A 23,296-nucleotide genomic window follows, 5' to 3' on the forward strand; every position below is an offset into this window, starting at 1 on the left:
TTCAAAATGAAGACGAAGACAGTGACCACTAACTCAAAGGAAAAGTCCAAAAACTTTACACCCCCCAAATCTGAAAAAAACGCATCCAAGAAGAAGAAAAGTTATCAAGCAGCAGCAAAAGCCAAGCTAGGGGTAAAGGTAGCAAAGAAAAAGCAATCAAGATCTCTCCTAGATAAGCTGGAAGATCTCTGATCATGAGCCATTGTCCTAACCCAACTAGATAAATACTCATCTGGCTAATATGATACCCCAGTTTAATCATGATTTCTGTTGATTTGGGATTACCTTAATTTTTGCTAATTGCTCTACTTTTGAATTTACCTTTAGGCAAATATTATTGATGATTTTCAAGAATACAACTATGGAACAGTGGAAAGTTACCAGACAGAGGCTCCTCAGCATGTATCTGGATCAAATGAGGTAATGGTCATAGACAACACTGAATCACAGTTCGAGTTTTTTAAAGGTGTAATAGTTCTTGACAAATCTCACTCTGAAGAATTTGTAACCTCTGATGTTTTTATTCTTTAACTGAGGTAAGAGAAACAATAGCATTGGCTCACTATTAGTAAAAACAGTTCATGTAAAGTTAATGTCAATTCAGGTTTTGCATGAATCTGCTTCATGCAAATGCTAAATCGATCAGACTGAATTGGCTGCTGTCATTTTCTTGATTGTTCCTGGGACTGAGCAGGCTTCTCAACATGTTGTGATGAAGGTTATTCACAACATGATTCTGTGAGGAGGAAAATCCTCTATGTGAAAATTGTATCATCAAGTGATACAATTAGAATTTACTCCATCTCACCAATAATCATGCATTTTTACGACACAAACGTTTTGAGAAAATATAGTCTTAATGGATTTTTATGGCTATTTACATTTGCAAACTTAATTATGATTAAAGTAATATATCTTAACTTTTTTCCAATCCTTTTTATGAAAGCGTTTTAGTACATACAGTTTACAAATAGAACAATCATCCTGAATTTCTCATCATGCGTATGTTCTAGCCATGAAAAAATGAGAGTATCATTTAGTTTAATTTTGTTAAATTCCTGTCGCATCTGGTATGAGGAATACTTGCGTCAGTTAGCATTAGAAAATTTATGTAACATGAGTCCCAATGAAGCAAATAAACTCAATGGGGCTTTACATGCAAACACATAATTTAGAATAATCACCCTTTAGGGTAAGAACAGATTTTATTTCATCTAGTCCAAATTAATCATTTGTCAGAAATGGATATCATGATTCTAGATGTTTATTTATTTACCTCATTTCACTTGAACATAGTAATAGTCTGCTTTTGGATAATATATATGCCCTATAGATATTATATCTTCATTGTCTAAAACAAACATGTTATGGTTATTGAACATTTTATTTAACAATTGCTAAATTAATCATTTAATCACATTTTATTCACATGATTTTATGCAATACTACTTATTCAGTATTGTTCTGTGATGTAGGCTCACTGTCTCATAGAAAACAAATTATTTAAAAAAGAAGTTCAAAAAGTTTTAGGATAAACGTTTAATATGAACCTCATCAAAATCATAATATGACCAAAATTACATAATAAATATGATTCAGACTTATCCTATTAATGAGGAATTATTTATGAAAAAAGAATATTATACTGTTTATTTTTCTCTTTGAATCAAGTAATAGTTTACATACTTTTTACTTGAGTATTCTCCACTCTTTATGAGACTGTACAGTGATCTATTATATTGTCTTAATTTCTGAGGACTATAATTTATATTTTAGTTACCTTAAAGAACTCTTTGGTAATATAACACTTACCTGCACACTAGATACTCTGCATAAATATTGCAATGATAGATCTCAATGTTGGCATTAGTATTTTATTTTTGGGGTTGAGAGTCTAACTTACATGGCTTTTCCCTAGCATTTGTATTTCATTATGATGTTCTGTGAGATCTGAAAATTAAACAGAGCTTTAACTGTATATTTTATTTATATATTTTTATTATTCAAATCTTAAACTGTAAAGTTAATATCAAGTTACCTAACAAGTTTTTCCAATGGAACAAGCAAATACACATGTTGAATCTATGTGAATATTTGCAGTTTGTTGGGAAAGTGTGCTTTGAAAGCAATATTTCCCTGTACATACAAATGTACAAAAATATTTCTTTCAATTATTCTGAAAGGCTATTTTTCCCAGCCTTCAGACTTGCTTGAGTAGCATTTAAACCACTTCCTGACACATTCTATCAAACTGTAATTGCAAATGCTTACTTTGCTTTACTAACAGTAAACTTCATGTTCTCCAATTCCTTGCAACTTAAATGAATAGCCAAATCCAGTTGAAGAAGTATTTACTGAAGAATATCTAACTGGAGAGGATTATGATTCCCAGAGGAAAAATTCGGAGGATACACTATATGAAAACAAAGAAATAGACGGCAGGGACTCTGATCTTCTGGTAGATGGAGATTTAGGAGAATATGATTTTTATGAATATAAAGAATATGAAGATAAACCAACAAGCCCCACTATTGAAGAATTTGGTCCAGGTGTTCCAGCAGAAACAGATATTACAGAAACAAGCGTAAGTCAGTATTACGCTCTGTGTCATTGTATGCCTTATTTTTGGAGTATTATCATGTCCATTTTGATGTCTTTTCAGATTTAAAATATAGATTGTGTTCCTATATAAATGATGAATATTTATCACTACTAGCACACCTTGATAGATCCTTCCTCATGAGGATCTGCTGCAGGTGTAACTCAGACCACACTACTGGAATCGTCGTTTGAAAGAATAATCTTCAATAGAGTTTTATCCAGATTTTCTTGTCATTGATAAGATTAAATCATAGTCATTGTCATTCTGGGTACTATGACTGTTTTCTAATTTTTAGACAATTTTATTTTTATTTTCATCTTCTGGTAATGCTCCGTAATACACCATATTAATTATTATCATTATTGCTATTATTTAACCTTTTGTCCCCCTTCACACATTTTTCCCCTACCTCTATTTTATTGAATTTAATTTGATGACATTTTTTGCCTAATGTTTGGAATAATAATTAGGGTCTGCAGATGTCTTTATCTTTCTATAATATGTCTTTAAGAAACAAGTGTTCATTCTCATTCAAGATTTAGCATTAATGTTCATTATGCTTTCCTTCGTAAATTTTTAGTATTTAAAACTTTAATAGATTTCTCTTTTAACAAGCACATTTCGATAGGTTGTTTTAAGTGCACTTAGATGTTTAAATCACCTTCAAAAAATACTTAAATGGCCTTATTTACTTAAAGATGGGCTACTCGAATTTTTCGCTTAACAGATAAATGGCCATGGTGCGTATGGAGAAAAAGGACAGAAAGGAGAACCAGCAGTAGTTGAACCTGTAAGTACTGGTATGAATACACCAGTTGGTGCAATTATTCAATTTATATTATGCTCCATTACCACTGTAAATCATATGCATGTTCATGTAGTACCGTTGAAAATTTTACTGTCCAAAATTTATAATTTGCGACAAGCGAGTTAGGGAGGCCATTTCTGACAAGCAGAATTTCAATAAACCAAAAAATACAGATATGTGATTTTGGAATTTGAAAGTAGCTGTCAATGTTTTAGTCTAATTTTCTTGTTTTATGACTAAGGAACTTGAGATTTAAAGGGTTGAAGTCACTTTCAAATGTTTAGTGGTTGACACATGACCAGACTTTACATCCTCTAATTTCTATTCCAGTGATTTTTCCGCTAATTACTGTGACTTGATGTTATTAGAAATACGCTATTTGTCATAGTACTTATTTGTTTCACATCCAAATCACATCATGTAGTAAATTGAAAAAATTATTTAAAAAAATTCATTTCCTTTTCTTTCACTGGGAAACATCTTCAATTCACTCCAAAAGTGATTTTTAAAATTTACATTGTTATTACTACTTGAGATATTGGTAAGAAGCAAATTCTTACTTGAAAGCAATTTTGCTGTTGTTCTCTCTACTTGGCAATTTGGGAAAAATATTGCATTAGAACTAAAGGAAGTATTTTTAACTGTTTGCCTCAAGATCATGAAGATCACTTCAGAAACTGCAAGGACATATTTTTTTTTTAAAAAAAGGGAGGGGGAGATAAAGATTTAAAAGCTATATCTCTAAGAACATTGTCATCCGTTCACTCCATTACCCCCAAATCTGAGAAAGCACGTCATATGCTCACCAAAGTCTTTGAAAATATATTTTCAGAATAAATTTATCCCTGTTATGCAAATTTACAACCAACTTTTTAAATGACAAAGCAATTTTTAGAAGTAGAATCATAAACTTTCTAGAATTGGGTTCTTATCCTGAAACTGTATTCCGTTTTCTTGTCTAAGAACTTAGCTCATATTTATGCCCAGTTCTTTAACCTGGATTTTTCTCTCCTTCATCTGAATTAAAGTGCCAAGGTGTCACTTCCTTTCATTCTTTCACTAACACAATGAATATTCAAGTTATTATTTTGTGCCAGGCATTATTCTGGGTGCTAAGGAAAATTTGTTAAAAGTCTTTGTTTTGTTTTTTTGGGGGGAGCACTTAGCATATTTGCTAGTATTACTTAATTGAATATTTATTTCCTTGCTAATTAGTTTACAGATTTTGATTTCTTCCCTTCGGGAACCATGCAAAAATTCTGTTTTACCTGTAGAAACAGAGATTCAGCCTTTAAAATGCAATGATGTGGTGCTTTCTTAAATCTGCTTAGATCAGAGGTTAGGGATTACATTTCTGTGGTAATGACTCTGTCTTTTTTTAACTATAGGGTATGCTTATTGAAGGACCACCAGGGCCAGCAGGACCTGCGGTACGTAAATCTTTTAAGATTACTTTTGTCTTGATATTTTTAGAAATCAGATAAAAGATTTCTGTTATATATATTTATATATTTAAGGCTAATTTGAGTAGTGAATTATAGAGGTAAATGCTTGGTCAGAGGACCTGGTGGCCTTGAAATACTTTCTGACTTGGTTATCTAAATGATAGTCTTTTGAGAGCTATGAAATTAATTTTTTTTAAAAATACTTTTGTGGTTTAAATATCTCTGACTCTTCTAACTTAATCTGCAACTTTGTACATGGAAGTCATATGGGTAAAAACCCAAGCCATCCTTGTTTTTTAAGGAGTTATATCTCAAAGAACAGAGTTGAGAATTTAAAGTAGACTATAACCTTATCAGTACTTCTGAATGGAGTGATTACCAGCTTCTATTGTCATCTACAGCTAAGGCTGATGTTACTCATCAGTGTGTATTTATTGTCAAGTAGTTGTACTGATTGGATTTTGTAAGAAATCCACTTTCTTTTGGGGAATTAATTAGATTATTTTCATCTGAAATAAGTATGTTATACCAATGCCTTTAAGACTTCCCCTCATAAAAGAATATAAATGATTCTACATTTCAATTTCCCTATAACCTTTTTTTTGCAATCTAATGGAAATGAATAACATTTGTTAAGTAAGAACTGGGTACGGTCTTCCACCTCAGGGACTGTACCTTGGCATGTTCTCCTTTCCTGTTCTTCCTTGGAATGTCTGCCTCCACCCTGAGAGCAGCGTCTTAGAGGAAGAGTGCCTCTAGCTACAGATTGGTTCCTTTGTGGTCTCTTTTTATAGGAAGATAAATAGGACAATTGTTTGGGAGAAAGGTGCCGATTTATGAAATATAAATGAATTCTTCTTTGATTTTGGTAGGATGAATTTGTCTGAATACTAACGAAATCAGAAATCTGATTCGTCATGTGTTGTTTCTTCCTAGGGTCTTATGGGTCCTCCAGGTCTGCAAGGCCCCACGGGACCCCCTGGTGACCCTGGCGAGAGGGTAAGTAAAGGGACTCATAACAAAGGAATGCAACATAGATGAAAAGAATTAAAGTATATTCTATAAGTTTAGCATATTGTCCTTCTTACCTGCTCATGTTATCCATATTATCCTGGATAACGTATGAGTTCAAAGTGCCAAATTTTAACTTTTCTAACTATGATTTTAAGAGTGAGAAGAAAGAATGTGCATTTATCCATGTTATAATTAGAAGGAAAACATTTATTTTTAAGTAATTTCTATTTTGACATGAACCTAATACATTAGATTTAGTTCTTCAGTTTGAATTCAGGCATATTTTTCAGGAATGCCCATGGGTATTTATTTGGATGCTGATAGAATGAGTTGATAAGCTTACATCCTAATTCGAAGATCACTTCCTGGGTCACACAGTGAAAGAGACCATTTTTGTTAAGTCTGTCGAAACTCTTCTTGTAAAATCCCCTTTCCCTTTTTTTTTTCTCCTTCCTTGAGTAGCCAGTAACTTTGTGCATTATTTAAATTATGTAAAACTAGCACAATGAAATTCATCCACTCTAGGTATACTTACTAAAAGGATATTAACCAAGGAGTAGAGGAAAATGCAAAGTTGATAATGTAGACATGTGTCATTAAAAGTAATTCCACTTCTAATAAATTTAATTGTTTTATTTATTACTTTTGATAATTTCATTTACTTCCCTAGGGTCCCCCAGGACGTCCTGGTTTACCAGGGGCTGATGGTTTGCCTGGTCCTCCTGGTACCATGTTAATGTTACCGGTACGTATTTTTGGTTTTTTTAACTGTTATAAAATTGATGTAGTATTTTGTCATCTTACTGCTGAGAAATATAGTGGAAGCATACTACAGATCAATTAAAAAAAGACATTTTTTCAGTAGAGAGATTTGAAACGAAGCAGATTTCAGAAATTGTGATAAATTTTACTAAAACAAAATTCTGGTAAATAGTAATCTCTTCAGTAGCACTAAAGCTTCATTATTTTATTACTTTCTTTCTTTTTTTTTTTTTTTTGTCTATTTGCCATTTCTTGGGCTGCTCTTGCGGCATATGGAGGTTCCCAGGCTAGGGGTCTAATTGGAGCTATAGCTGCCGGCCTATGCAAGAGCCACAGCAACATGGAGTCCAAGCCGCCTCTGCAACCTACACCACAGCTCATGGCAATGCTGGATCCTTAACCCACTGAGCGAGGCCAAGGATCGAACCTGCAACCTCATGGTTCCTAGTCGGATTCGTTAACCACTGTGCCAAGATGGGAACTCCTATTTTATTACTTTTTGTTAACAAAGCTTAGAGGATTCCTTAACATTTTTGATAATGTGCATTTTCCTGAGTCACATGATTAATATGAATTTCATGTATTACTTAAGATAAAATTAATACACTGTTTACATACAATATAGACAATAATTAATGTTTTTAAAATAAGATTTATCTATGGTGTTATTATTCATTGCTCAAAAATAATTCGTTTTTACCTTCAGATTGCTTTTAAATGTTACTCAAAAGAATTAATATTGTTAAAAGGCCATGCTACCCAAAGCAATCTACAGATTTAATACACACCCTATCAAATACCCATGACATTTTTTACAGAACCGGAACAAATAAAAAACTATATGGAAACATAAAAAAAAACAGAATTTCCAAAGCAATCCTGAGAAAAAAGAACATAGCTGGAGGCATAACCCTCCCAGACTTCAAACAGTACTGCAGAACTATATTAATCAAAGCAGCATGGAGTTGGCACAAAAACAGATATATGGATCAGTGGAACACATGAGAGAGTCCAGAAATGAACCCACACATCTATAGTTAATAAATCTTTAATGATAGAGGCAAAAATATACAATGGAGAAAAGACAGTCTCTTTGGAAGTGGTTTGGGAAAGCTGGACAGCCACATATAAATCGATGAAATTAGAACACTCCCACATGCCATACATAAAAGTAAACTTGAAATGACTTAAAGACTTAAATATAAGGCATGACACATAAAACTCCTAGAAGAGAACATAAGCAAAACATTTTTTGACATAAATCATACCAATGTTTCTTAGGTCAATCTCCCAAGTAAAAAGAAGTAAAGACAAAAATAAATAAATGGAACCTAATCAAACTTAGAAGCACTGCTGTGCTTTTGTACAGCCAAGGGGACCATAAAAATAAAAACCCAAAAAGACAGCTAATGGACTGGGAGAAAATATTTGCAAATACTGCAACCTACAACCTAGTATAATTATTTAAGAAAAGGTAAACCTACAAAGGTTTAATTTCCAAATATGCAAACAGTTCATACAGTTCACTAACAACAACAAAAATCAAACAACCCAATCAAAAAATGGATGGAAGACCTAAGCAGACATCTTTCTAAAGAAGATAGACCCATGGCCAACAGGCACATGAAATGATGCTCAATGTTGCTAATTGATAGAGAACTGCAAATCAAAACTGCAATGAGGTATCACTTCACAATAGTTAGAATAGCCATCATTGAAAAGACCACAAATAATAAATCTTGGAGCAGGTGTGGAGAAAAGGGAAAACAAAATGATAGGAATGTAAATTGGTGCAGCAACTGCGTAAAACAGTATGGAGATTCCAAAACAAACAAACAAACAAACAAACCCTAGATGTAGAACTACTGTATGATCCAGCATTCCCATTCCTGGGCATGTATCTGCAGAAAACTCAAATCTGAAAAGATATAGGTACCCCAGTGTTCACTACAGCCCTATTTACAATAACCAAGACATGGAAGCAACCTAAATGTCCATTGACAGAGGGATGGATTAAGATGTGGTACATATGTACAATGGGATGTTATTCAGCGATAGAAAGAATGAAATAATTCCATTTGCTGTAAGATGAATGGACCTAGAGATTATCATGCTGAGTGAAGTAAGTCAGACAATACAGATACCAAATGATATCACTTTTATGTGGAATCTAAAATATGACACAAATGAACTTATTTAAAAAACAGAGACAAATTTATAGAGATAGAGAACACACAGTCACCAACGGGGAAAGGGGTGGGAAGGGATAAATTAGGAGTTTGGTATAAGCAATACTAACTACTGTATATAAAATGGATAAACAAGATCCTACTCTATAGCACAGGGAACTATATTCAATATCTTGAAATAAACCATAATGGAAAAGACTATGAAAAGTCTATGAAAAGACTATGAATGCAAAGACTATATATATATATATATATATATGCACACACACACACACACTATATATATAACATATGTATGTATATTGTATATATATAAAAGACTATAAAGAATATATACATATATAGATATAACTGAATCACTTTGCTGTACACCAGAAGCAAACACAACATTGTAACTCAAGAATACTTTGATTTAAAAAAAAATTTTAAAAATAAAGTTTCCCAAAGTCTGAGGGAAAAAAACGTGTTCATCCATTTAAATGTAATTAAGTTTCAAGTATTAATAATGTAGAGTGAGAAATTTATTCATACTGCATTTTAGGTTAAATTAAAAAGGATCCTTAGCATTTTATAGAAGGATGCAGGAAGGATCAGTTTCCTAGTACAATTATTTAAGAAAGGGTAAATGACATGAATCTATCTCAAGATTTCCTCTGTGTTATAGAGATTCCAAAAGTTTTGCTAAACAAAATAGCCAATGATCTATAACCACTATCGTCCTTCATGCATTTAGCATTTTTACAAATGAGTAAATAGAATGGGTAGTATTTTTTCAGGTAAAGGAATGGATAATGGCTTATTCTAGAGTTTTCAAAACTTAGGAATTTAGCATTGTAAGTCTCTAGTCTCTTCTAAAAGTGGTAAAGCATGATCTAGAAAACTTCCATGGTGGACAGAAGGAAAATTTTTTCAAAACATCTAGATCTCATGACTCATGACAAGTTATCTTGGACTTTTATAAATCCTACCATTTTAAGTCAGCATTTTTTAATCTAATAAGAAGGCTCCTACTTGACAGAGTCTGATTTTGACCTTTTGTATGTTATTATCTTTTTTTTAGTTTCGTTATGGTGGCGATGGTTCCAAAGGACCAACCATCTCTGCTCAGGAAGCTCAAGCCCAGGCGATTCTTCAGCAGGCTAGGGTAAGAAAGGATAATTGTGTATTCTCATAACCCGACTGTGTGTCAAATGTGTGTGTGTCTGTGTGTGTGTGTGTGTGTGTGTGTGTGAGAGAGAGAGAGAGAGAGAGAAAGAGACGGAGTGTTTGTGTGTGATTGAGATAATGTGTGTGTGTGTCTGGAGGATGCACTATTATGAGATGGAGAAAATGCTAAGATAATTATTTTTCCAGTAGCAATATTTTCTTTAATTGAATATTAAAGTTACATGACTAACTCTTGCAATATTTCTGTATGTAAGTCTGGCAAAAACACGCAAACCATAACACAAAAATTTTCTAATTTTTTTTCAAAGAGTACTGAGGGCTTTACATGTAGCACTCATTATCTTTCATGTCTAGTTTTTCCTGCTAAGGCGTACATCAGTTGTCAGTGAATAGAGTCAGAGGATAAAGTTTAAAATAATTTTCCCGCCTAATCCTCTAGATTATTCAGATATCCAAAATAATCCAGAAAATTAAATTTCTTAGGTATTCTTCTATAGGAAAGATACCTTCAAATATGTATTCTAAGCCCTAGTCACTGTAATCTATCGTATCTTTACAAAAATCCATTTAGTTCATAATTCTTTGTTAGTTAAAAGCTTATATTATCTGTATACTTATATATAATTACATTTATTTTAAAGATTGGCTCCAATGCAATTAAAATATACATAAGGAAATTTTAAAAAATGGACCAGGAAAGAGTTGAAAGTCATGTAAAACTTTTATTCATAGTATAGTATTTTTTTTTTTTTGTTTTCACAAGGAAGAAGAAAATAAAGGGCTTACAGTTGGTGTGGGCATGGGTACCGGCTTGCTAAGTAATATAAATCATTTCAGTGGTAACTTTTTATTTATCATCATAAAAGGATTAGGAGTGCATAAATTATCTGAAAACATAAGTTTCTTAATCTGAAAGATGACATTGTTGGTTATATAATTTATAAAGACAATGAAAAATTTAAATATTTGTTTATTAGACCTTGGCATAATACAAATCTAAAAATATTTAAGTTGATTTACTAGTGATGAATACAGCTTCTCTTATAAATTATATTACTTCAAACAAATTTTAGGTAATTATTTGAGCTTAAATAGTTTATGAGGCCCCTGAATTCCTAATTTTATTAGTCCTTTTAACCTACTTGGAAATAGGTAGCAAGCATTATAATTCCAATTTTTCAGATATTTAATCTCAAGGATTAAGAAGTGTATTGTCAAAACTCATGGTGAGTCAGTAGTGAAATTTTGGAGATCTACTGTTTTCATCTCACGCACTTTCCTAATTGATTTTACATATCATTCCTATTACAATATTATTTTTTATATCTGTTTCGATAATCTAAGAATTCATCTTTTGGAATCACTAATATTCAAAAACAGCACTCCATACTAATTTAACATGTATTAAATATTTATTCTCTAGTTGTTCCAGCTTCTTAAGTATGCTAATTTCACATTTCTAATATTCAGTGTCAATAGTGCATGTAATCCGTCTATCATGCCTATGATTCTACAAAATAAATGTATTTTTCTATAAAGCACTAAATTTGAGATTTATTAAAATAAGTATATTATCATAACACTTTCGATCAGTTTTGCTCTTTTGCTATTTTGAATTGTCATCATGTTTCCTAAAATATTACTAGAAAACTTTGAAGTAAAGCACCTCAAATTTTTACGTCTTAAAGTATTTTCAGTAAGAACTGCACCTACATATTTCAGAGAAGTCTATGCATTATTCTGAATGTACTTTGGAGTAGAAAAATTATTAGGTATAAATTTCTTCTAAATTTATGTTAACTTTTGTCATTGAATAGATCACAATATATGGTACAAGTCTGTATATAAATTATAATAGTTTAAAAAAGGCCCGATATTTATTAGGTCTTTGTAATTTCTAGAAACTTGTGATTCTCCAGTAATCAAGCAGTCATTCTACTATGCAGCTATTGTGCCTGTGTTGATTATCTGTTACTTAGGGGTAACTCCTACAAATGAATATTGTGGTTTATTTAATATGTTCATCCAGGAGGGCATTCCTGAGTTTGCTGTATTTTATTTTCTAGATTGCTCTGAGAGGTCCACCTGGTCCCATGGGTCTCACTGGAAGACCCGGTCCTGTGGTAGGTTGCCCAATGAGATAACATAAGTTTAAATTCCCATATTAGTATTTCCTGGTGCAACTTTGGTCTGGTGTTGTTCATATCTCTGACTGGTGAAATAGGGTAAATATATCTACTTTGATTTTATTTCCATTAAAAAAAAATCTACTTGAATTCAGTCCTCAGTAAATTTTTGTTGTTGTTGTTCTTTATAGGGCTGCATCCATGGCTTATGAAGGTTCCCAGGCTACAGTTTGAATTGGAGCTGCAGCTGCAAGCTCATGTCACAGTCACAGCAATGCCAGATCCTAGCCATGTCTGCAACCCACACCACACCTCATGGCAACAGCTCACGGCAACGCTGATCCTTAACCCACTGAGCAAGTCCAGGGATTGAACCTGCATCCTCATGAATACCAGTCAAATTGGTTTCCGCTGAGACACAGTGGGGACTCCAAGTCCTCAGTAGATTTTAATGAAAAGGTGGCAATGAAAAGTTTCCAAATCAAATAAATACAATGAAAAATATAAATGAATCACATTCCAACTATTAATTTTTCAAACTATAAATATAATTTATTTGCATAATACTTAGAGTTCTGAAATTAAATTTTATAGTAAATTCTTCTTAATTTTATGTTAAGCAGAATTCTTATTAAAAAGGAAATAATATTTGAGGCCATTGAAAATTATCCCATAATCTTAGGAGAAAGCAGGTGACTTGGCTTAAACTTTAAATTGCCTCCAATATTCCATGAAGTGCTTCAGATAGTAGAGAAATTATTTTGTCTTTTAGAGACTCTTGGAAAATAAGTGTTTGATTTTCCTTGTAAGCTTACTAAGTTAATATATTCTATATATATATTTTAAAATATTTTCAAATGTTTTGAAAATTACCAATTCTAAGCAGTATAACAATTCAAAAAAAAGATTCTTTTTAAATCATATTTTGTTTTCTTAAGAGAAAAGAACATTGTAGGATTTCAACCTGAAATCTCATTGATTTTGAAATTAATGGAATAATTTCTATCTTAAGTATGTTTTTTAATATAAAACCTGCAACATGCTTTCATATAATCTTAGAGCCTCCATATGCTTTATTAAAATAATGATTATTTATAGAAATTTATTACTCTGAACATTAAAATGTTATCTTTGATTTAGTAAACACATCAAAACTTTTATTTAATTTTGAATCAATTAAATAGTCTTCTAATTATTTAATCTGTTTTATCGGTCTTATTAGGATTTAGTTTATTCAAGAATTTGTTATGTACTTCTACATAAACTTATAGTTCTCTTAGTTCAATCTTGCAATTTTATAACATTTCATATATTTTGAAGGACTTTACACTCAGCCATGAGCTCACGGGGAATATGTATTCTGACCATATGGTCCATCGATTTAAATTATACAGGTTTCTAAATGCATTATTATGTATTTATTATGTAGTTTTCCTGTCCTACCTTTCAAAATATAATAGGGAACATGGAAGATTCTATTTCACTTAACAAAGGAAGAAATACAGTTATTATTTCTTTTCTTCTTAGTAATCACAAATTACATGACTGAGGAAAGTCATAAGTATGCTAGTGTTTTACAAATTTGGGGGCAGAAGAATTACCAGTATATTTTAACAGAGAAAGTTCCTGGGGCCTTGAACTTGAGACTCTGATGAGGCAGATTCAGAGTTGGAAATGGAAAACTATTTTTAATGAGTGCAGCAGTCTGATTCTCATGGTTAAGCATGTTTGTGAAACACTGCCTATTGTTTAATTTAAAATATCAGTAAAGAATGTCTAAAATTGTATTTTCCTTTTCTTTTCTTTCTTTTTTCTTTTTTTTTTTTTGGTCTTTTGTTCTTTTAGGGCCGCACCCACAGCACATGGAGGTTCTCAGACTAGGGGTCCAATTGGAGCCACAGCTGCCAGCCTATGCCACAGCCACAGCAATGCTGGATCCTAGCCATGTCTGCGACCCATACCACAGCCCACGGCAACTGCCAGATCCTCAACCCACTGAGTGAGGCCAGGGACTGAACCCACAACCCCATGGTTCCTAGTCGGATTCGTTTCCACTGTGCCACAATGGGAACTCCTAAAATTGTATTTTCCAAAGGAATTTTTCTACTTAAGTGTCCTGACAAACACAAGCCTAGTGGATCTGTAAAGGTTAAGGGTGGTGATGAGCAGAACCAATGAAGACTTGAAAGCAGTTACTGTTTTCACCAGCCATTAAGGGTCAGCCATGAACAGCATGTTGATAAGAAGAAAATATTGACAACATGTACAGATTCTCAGTGTAAGAGCCAAGATTAATTGATTTTACTACCTAAATTTATGTTATAGAAAGTTTTAGCTTTTTAAAATATAAAAGGTAGGCATTGCAAGAAAAAAATCTTGTTTCTTTTCACCATTTTCTCTTTTGTTATCCTTTGTCCCAAAACATCAAATTATTACAGACTTTTAAAAATCTTAATTCTAGAGTCTAAGAGTATTTTAAATATTAAGATTATAAAAAGAAACAATATATTAAGACATAAATATGTACATTCATCCAATGAGAAATTCCTTTATTCAGTTATTTCCCAATTGCTTTTATAGACAAAAGATCTGTATTATAAAATATTCAAGAAATGTGAAAATGTTCTCTTTCCCTGTTCTATTACTGTCGAGTATTGAATAGCAATTTAAAAAATAAGTGCTCAAGTAATTATAAAATGTTGAGTAGGTAGTGCTTATGTACAGAAGATATAATATAGTAAACTAATTAAAAATAAATTGACTGTTCTTTAATTGCATTCACTTCTGTGATTAATTGTATGATTTAATGTAAAACCACAGTTTTTCTCTTGCAGAAATTTAGTAGAGAAATTTAGTAGAGAAATTTAGTAGAGAAATTCTTATTTAGAAGTTTGAAAGGCATCATTCTTGTAATTTTCAAGGTTAGAATATTCATGTTATTTCACTTGCCATAGCTTTGGCAGTCGTATTGATAGTTATTTTACTTTAGAGCCACTAGGAGTCTCTATATACCTAACATTTTCAGGCTTAGCATAATTTTAACCTTTTTGTACTTCAAGTCAATGCAGTATTTAATTGACTCTGTATTGATTTAAATAAATCAGAAACTTCTTAAACACACAAAGTATACTTTGGCATGAAGCAACTGTTATCACCATGTTCAATTTAAATGTTCTAAAGCTTTTTAGGAGGGTAAATGGCCTAGTATTTATTTTTTGAAATGCACAACACTTTTACAAAGTGATTTTATATTTTTTCAAGTTAATGTGCCAGGTTTTGTTGCACTTTTTGAATTACATAAATATTTGTAAGAGGCATTTGTCATAAGGACTTATTCTCCTAAGGAAAGATAACTCAGACCAATCTAGGAAAAAATGCTTTGACATTACTTCGGGAAAATTATAGTGACATAATTTTAATTATAGTGACATCTGTTTTTGACATTTTATTGCTATAGAATTCAGTGTCTGAGAAATTTCTGAGTATAAAAGTATGAACATTATGCCAAGTTGTATAAATGGATTCAGTATGTACCCAATTCTGTAAAAATGTGTTTCCTCTAGCACTCCATTGCAGCACAATGATAAATAATTCTTTGTATATCATCACAAGTGCTCTGATGGCACACACATTAAAGAACATTTCAACACGATTTCATGAGACTGGCTCCTGCGTAATTATCAGTAAAATATAGACTTTCAAATATAGCTCACTGGAATATAGTCAAAGTCTGAAATGTATTTCAATCAGAGGACTTGGAAATTTTATTGTATTAATTAATAAAATCATACTATTTGATGAAATGGATTTTGCATAATGTTTAACTATTTCACGTGAAAATGGCAGGACAAAAGTAGTTGGGGAATTGATTATACCTTCACTTTTTCTCTACAGGGGGGTCCTGGTTCATCTGGGGCCAAAGGCGAGAGTGGTGAACCAGGTCCTCAGGTAAAAATTAATCTATTTCATTTGTTTTATTTTTATTTATTTATTTATTTTTATAATGCAGCTCTGGCTTGTATTTAATTTAATCTTTTTTTTTTTTTTTTGGTCTTTTTAGGGCCGTCCCCATGGCATATGGAGGTTCCCAGGCTAGGGGTCGAATCGGAGCTGTGGCGGCCAGCCTACACCACAGCCACAACAATGGGCAATCCAAGCCACTTCTGCAGCCTACACTACAGCTCACGGCAACGCCGGATCCTTAACCCAGGGTGCAAGGCCAGGAATCGAACGTGCATCCTCATGGATACTAGTCAGATTCGTTTCCGCTGAGCCATGACGGGAACTCCCCATTTGTTTTATTTTTGACTTCATATTAATTATTAGGGTAATTGAAGTATCTACCATCTGCTGTACTGGCAAAGAAATTGCTTACATTACCTTTAAGCTCACTTTACCTTCTTTAATTGAAAAATCTCTAATTGTCAGTTGACTCCCAATAACTTGACTAATTTAAACAATATTAAAAGAAGATAATAAGCTAGGATGGGAAAGTCCTAATAGTAAAAGGTCTTCAGAATGTTAAATTGCCTTGAGATTATACAGAGCAGACTAGGACTATTACAATTGTACTTACAGTAGCCCTGCCCCAAGCCCAAGATATTTTCTGGTGAGAATAAACCTAGTAAATTCTCTCAGGAAGGATATTTGATATACTAAAAGAAGCTGACTTTGAGCCCCTTGTAGAGTTGAGGAAATTAGGAGAAATTGAGAACATCTGAGCTGGAATTCTTAAAATGATCTTAGATTATATTTATATGGTGCTAAATTTAAAAGTATTATTTTTCTTTTAATGGTAATAAGTAGAGACATTTATTAAGAAGACATTATGAAATATACTCATTCTAGAAAACAGAAAAAAAAATGTGATGTATTTTTTAAAATATTCCTTTTTAATGGAAATGCTTTCTGATATACTCAAACATATAAATTCATTTGGGGCTGCAGCAGCTCTTAAGTGGATAGCCAACTTTTGAAAAACTTTAAAAAAATAGTTTTATTTTAACAATATTATAATATAAAATTGAATTTGAACACCCATACAAATTCTTTATACCACCACTGCAATCATTAGGATAGAGAAAAATTCTATAACCCCAAAGAGTTTCTTGGTGCCACTTTCAATCACATCTTCCTCCCACTCCAATACCATATCTGACTTTCATCACCACAGTTTTGTATTTCCAAAAATACTGTACAAATGAAATTTTGTGTTATTTAATATTTGATACTGGCTTCTTTCACTCAACATAATGCCTTTAGGATTTGTTGCAGCTGATGAGTGCATCAGTAGTTTATTCCTTTTTGTTGTTGGGTAGCATTCCTTTGTATGGAATGGATGCACCACAGTTTATTTTGAAATGAGAAAATTTCCCTCCAAATTGAGAAAGATATTTAGGTGACACAGAATGTGGCAGCCTTCCTGTTCATGCTTGTTTAATGTTGCCATAAAGGGATGGAAAGCAATTGTACCTTAACTTAGAATTGCGTAAAATTTTGATAGGTCCCTACTTGAAAAGTTAGAAAGTTTAATCTTTTGCAAAGTTTATGAACTTCTGGATCAAACTCACCTCTTTACAAAATAGGTGAATCTGAAAGCATACTGAAGTTGTTTTCATGGACTTTGCAGTTTTCCTTAATTTCTTAAGTCCAGAGAGATGCAATATCAAATGAAGGATTATTTTAATTAAAAACTAAGGTTTGTCCTATTATTATTGTCCCTTGCCTTCCAGCTACGGTGTAAGACAGAGTTTTCTTGTTAAAATATTTTTTAAAAGCTATATTCTTTTAACCTCTTATTATTAGACAACCTTAATTTCATATATCTGTAATCAATATTTCACAGTGACCATAAGAATTATCTGTAATTTCAAGTGTGTATTACATTTTCTATTACACTCATTACATGCATACTATTTAAATTAACTTAAAAGGGGTATAATTAATTAAATACAAAGACTATACAATATTTATACTGGAACTGCATTTGATCTATTAGCTGAGTCATTTTATTTAAAAATATGTATATCAAGTCACATGTAAGACATTATATATTAATATAACTACATTGTACTGCTTCAAGAAAGATATCGAGACCCTTTAAACTGTAATCTGACATGGCATGGTTCCAGTCATTAATTTGCATTAGGGATGGCCAGCTCATCCTCCAGCATTTTGTAGTTAATTGAAAAGAATGTGTACCAGGCACTGTGCTAAATTGTAGGAGTATAATGGAGAAGAAGATTTAGTCCAAAACCGTGTCAGTTAATAGTTTAATGAGAGGTTCAACTATGAAAAAAGTCAATTATAATCCAGTGTGATACCTGCAATAAAAGAATAAATATCTAGAAGACATTTATTATTAGATTTCCAAAAAATGAAGGGAAAGGTTAAGGCAAAAGAGATGAGGAAAGAAATGGATGATTAAAAGCATTTTCGGTCAAGGCAAGTATAAAATCCTTAAGGTTTTGAGAACAGGAGTAGTTGAAGATTTTTTTAATGTTTAAAATATCACTTTATATTGCTTCTGTTTAAATGTAATCACATGTCTCTATGACAATAAAATGTATGACTTTTTTGGCAAGAAGTCCTTTAGAAAAATTGATTCTCTTTTCTGCTTTATCTGGACTTTTACAAAAGAAATAATTTTCATGTGTTTAAAATGATTAAGGTAAAGCCAAGAAGATATAAATTCATAAAACCATTTCTCTCAATGCGATTGAGTTATTGATCAAGAATTCCATAGAATTAATTAACTGTGATGTTTCCATATAGGGCCCTCGTGGTGTCCAAGGTCCTCCTGGTCCGACAGGAAAACCTGGAAAAAGGGTATGATCGGTTTTCACTGTGCATTTGAGGGCCTCTGAAGTCATGTTTTTCTGTTGTCTTACTCTGTGGGTGCCAGAATCCCATTTGCTTAGTCATGTTCTCGATGTTATCAGGGTCGTCCTGGTGCTGATGGAGGAAGAGGAATGCCAGGAGAACCTGGGGCGAAGGTCAGGAGTTCATCTCATCTGTTTGTGTATTCAGATCTTGTAACTCAGGTCACCCCTGACAGTCTTGTATTTTCAAATCAAGTTTCTTGATAATGAAATAATATTTTACATTCAAATAACAGTACAGTATTAGGCTGGGAATATGACGATGATGATGTTTTTACAGGGGGATCGAGGATTTGATGGACTTCCAGGTCTGCCAGGTGACAAGGGTCACAGGGTAAGATATACCATTCTATTATTTTTTTTATGCAGAGGTATTACAGGAATACTATGAAATATTTAGGAATTTATAACTTTAAGAAATAAGAAGAAAGTTAAATATTTGTCAACTCATAAATTATTGCATCTACTAGATACTTGAAGAAAATGTAGAATTACAAATATGATATTCATATAGATTTAGACATTAGACATTAAAATATTCATTTTATGCAAACATAAGTTGAGGCAGAATCTGTATGCACATATATATGGAAAATATACTATTTATAGAACAAGTGTGAAAATTTAATTTTGCCTCTAATTTTTAGGTAATTGCCTTAAATTCCTTCTTACATTTTCTCTGTGGAAATATATTCAATGAAGGACCTCTACAGTCAGTCTGTCATGAATAGAACAATATACGGGGCACTGTATTTTATTATACTGATTAAGTGGTTCCAGTAGAGATAGATAGCACAGGCTACTTCTTTATAATAATTTGAGTTTGCAATCCAAGAGCTTCATAAGCAATGCAAGTGCATATAATTTACTAAGGCTTAACAAAACACAGTGTTGAAAGGCAATCCAGTCAGTGTTTTTGGTGGGAAATTAAGCAGAGATGTAGTGTCTCAAAAGTTCAGCTTTGGATCATCGCATTTTTCTTCTCCAAAAGTTAAGAATGAAGTAAGGACAACTTTTAGAAAAACTGGAGAACATGACAAAATAGAAAGATAAAGAAAAGAGAACCCTGTGAAAGTCTAGCAAGATTTTTAGTGTGTGCCTATCACATGTTGAGAAAAATATATATTTTTTTAAAAGTACAAAATTTCTTTAGTTTTCTAGAGTTGTGCTGATTTAATAAGAATTATTTTTAAAGTGGAAAAAATAGTTAAATAAAACTTACCAAAGTGTATCTATGTTTAAGACAAGCCTCAGCAAAACAATAGTTTTCTAAATGGTTCAGTTGGTAGTAATTAAATGTCTGAAATTATTTTGGGTATTTTTTTTAAACCGTTTTGTTTTTAAAATTGAGGGAGCATTTTTTCCTAGCATACTGATATATAATGGTAAATAGTGTAAAATTATGGTTTATCTTTAGAGTGTCCTAAAGAGAGAAAATAAACCATAGTTTTTTTCTGGCAAATGTTCTATTATTTTTGGTAGGATAGTTGTAGGGTATACTTTTAAATGTTCTGCTTTATTTTATATTCTCATTATATTTGGATTTATTTAATAGGGTGAACGAGGTCCCCAAGGTCCTCCTGGTCCTCCTGGTGAAGATGGAATGAGGGTATGTCAAACTTCATTTCCTTTAAGGCATATTTAAAATTAACAGAACAAAATCATGTTGAACTTTCCATTGTCTGATTGTATCACCTTCCCCTTCATTTTATCTGTCACAGGGAGAAGATGGAGAAATAGGACCAAGGGGTCTTCCAGGTGAAGCTGTAAGCAACTTTCTCATTTTCTTTTCAAATAACACCCTGTGTTGGAGGAATAGTGACTGGTGTTGCATATGTAGACTCAATAATAAACTCAGGTGACTATTGCAGTTTATCTAAGCTAACCAGATGATGCTTATGTGAAAAAACTTTAATACCTAGAATTCCAGAAAAAGGCTTAGACAAATTGAGAGAAAAAAATGTGGGATATAACTTGTTAACCAAGGAATCTTACTTTGTTTTTGTTGCTGCTTCTTTGTTTTGTTTGTTTATATATATGTATATATATATATATATATATATATATTCAATAGTTCTGGAATCTATTTATATACAAATTAATCTTATTATCAGAAGAAACAAGAAAGATGCTTAGTATATACCTGATATACCGATAATATATCATTTTTCCCAGAGTTCCCGTCGTGGCTCAGTGGTTAATGAATCCAACTAGGAACGATGAGGTTGTGAGTTCGATCCCTGCCCTTGCTCAGTGGGTTAAGGATCCAGCGTTGCCATGAGCTGTGGTGTAGGTTGCAGATGTGGCTCAGATCCGACGTTGCTGTGGCTCTGGCCTAGACCGGTGGCTACAGCTCTAATTCGACCCCTAGCCTGGGAACCTCCATATGCTTCGGGAGTGGCCCAAGAAATGGCAAAAAGACCAAAAAAAAAAAAAATCGTTTTTTTCCCACTGAAATTTACAAATTAGGAAACTGAATTGGGGAGATTTATCCAAAGCTAGTTAATCAAAAAACCAGGCTAGTGGCAGGCCTCCTAATTTTAGTCTTAATTTGCCACATTTTAGAGCCTATCAACAAAAGGCATAGTAGCTCAAGTGAATATGAGGGACAGTAAATCATTGTATTGATTTTTCTAAAGAAGGAGGAAAAATGGAGGATGGGGAAGAAGAAGAGAAAAAGTAGATTGTTTAAATAGTAACTTAAAAATCAAGAGAATGGTTTCTATAATTCTGCTAATATAGTTATCCAGCTTTTTGTTTCTTTCTCCCCATAAAATATTCTCTTAAGATAGCATTTACCTAAATGTAAAATAAATGAGAATCGGGTCTGTTCTATTTATGTAGTCTATCTGATTGAATAATAAGATTTAATAAGATTCAGTGCTGCTACTCAAATTGGAAAATGACGCAAAGTGACTTATTGGAAGCACCGAAATGTTTCCTATTTTTAAAATTTCCCAAGTGATTCATATGTAAATTTATAGAATCAAAGATAGAGTTCCTGTACTAAAGACTCACTTATCTAATTTTGGCTTTCGGATAAGTATAAACACTACATATTTTCGTCATATAAACACAGTGTTTTAAACTGTGCTCTTGGTGTATTACAAGAAGATGAACAAATACTTTTAGTCTGAACATGACATTAAACTTTGTTTAAAATAAGAGGTGTGTTTTGAGCCCATTTCTTCTGAAAAAATGTGTTTTTCTTTTCCTTTTAGGGTCCACGAGGTTTGCTAGGACCAAGGGGAACACCAGGACCTACAGGACAGCCTGTATGTATTGTTGAAAACAGTCAAGATTTTCTAGGGAAAGCTTGTTCTTTAAACCCCAGAAGTTGTGAAAGCTTTCAGTAGACAGCCAAGGGTTTACAGCCCTGTTATACCCTAAGACCTCATGATCCTGCCTGTCATTTTAACTGATCACTCCTCACTCCATCCGCTTCTTTCTTTACTCTTTTAGTACATCTGTTTTATTGTTTCATGTTTAGTTTATCTAATGTATTATTTTATTGTGTGTTTCTCACCACACAACAGAAAATGCTGCTGGGTTGGCTCATGGACATGTGGAGGAACAGTATAGACCTTGCTTTTTCCCTCTTTTCCATTGAGTCTACAATGATTTTTAGCCACCCTAAGCTAGTTGTCGGAATGCTGTTGGATTAGTCTTTTAAATTTTCTGTTGTAATTTCTAAACTAGTAAATACTCATACATATATATATATTTTTTTAATTTAAGGGCATTGCAGGTGTAGATGGCCCCCCAGGACCAAAAGGGAACATGGTAGGTAAAAACAGCCTTAACATAACTCCTTTCTGCAGTCTAACTACCAACAAACCATGTTTGTTGTTAAATCTAAAATTAGGGTTCCTTATAATATTTTGCAAGATTTTCCAGATTTTCTGTAGGGAAACCTGATGCAGGGACTATTTTTCAATTGAGAAGGAAAAACCTATGTTGTGAAATAGTTCCATTAAAGACTCTTTATGTTTTCCTATGGCAGGGTCCCCAGGGGGAGCCTGGACCTCCAGGTCAGCAAGGAAATCCAGGACCTCAAGTAAGTCTCATCCATCAGAGCTTTTTGAGATAATGGGGCAAGATGGTACCTTTTTATAGGAAAATTGACAGCCTCAAATTTTTCTATGTAGGCCTAAGTGTTTATATTGTGAGTATAGGAACATCATTCTTTTTTTTTTTTTTCCTTTTAAAAAAATTGAGCTAATCTGCAGACCCTCTTTCTTCCAAGAGAAAAATGAGTCACTCAGTGTTCATGGAATACCAGGTTGAATAACCACACCTGCA

General features: G+C 32.7%; 1 protein-coding gene across 1 annotated transcript in view; it reads left to right on the top strand.

The window, feature by feature from the left end:
- Positions 1-23,296, top strand: part of COL11A1 (collagen type XI alpha 1 chain) — a 202,896-nt gene that overhangs the window by 67,583 nt on the left and 112,017 nt on the right. The window contains exons 7-23 of the mRNA XM_047785169.1: positions 328-420; positions 2,330-2,584; positions 3,330-3,392; positions 4,799-4,840; positions 5,792-5,854; positions 6,540-6,614; positions 9,881-9,964; positions 12,054-12,110; positions 16,008-16,061; positions 18,888-18,941; positions 19,055-19,108; positions 19,275-19,328; positions 20,550-20,603; positions 20,716-20,760; positions 22,216-22,269; positions 22,733-22,777; positions 22,998-23,051. Of these exons, the coding sequence (XP_047641125.1) occupies positions 328-420; positions 2,330-2,584; positions 3,330-3,392; positions 4,799-4,840; positions 5,792-5,854; positions 6,540-6,614; positions 9,881-9,964; positions 12,054-12,110; positions 16,008-16,061; positions 18,888-18,941; positions 19,055-19,108; positions 19,275-19,328; positions 20,550-20,603; positions 20,716-20,760; positions 22,216-22,269; positions 22,733-22,777; positions 22,998-23,051 (1,200 nt within the window). The remainder of the gene's footprint in view (positions 1-327; positions 421-2,329; positions 2,585-3,329; positions 3,393-4,798; positions 4,841-5,791; positions 5,855-6,539; positions 6,615-9,880; positions 9,965-12,053; positions 12,111-16,007; positions 16,062-18,887; positions 18,942-19,054; positions 19,109-19,274; positions 19,329-20,549; positions 20,604-20,715; positions 20,761-22,215; positions 22,270-22,732; positions 22,778-22,997; positions 23,052-23,296) is intronic.

Source organism: Phacochoerus africanus, chromosome 6 (genome assembly GCF_016906955.1).
Source record: "Phacochoerus africanus isolate WHEZ1 chromosome 6, ROS_Pafr_v1, whole genome shotgun sequence".
Classification (NCBI taxonomy): Eukaryota; Metazoa; Chordata; class Mammalia; order Artiodactyla; family Suidae; genus Phacochoerus; species Phacochoerus africanus.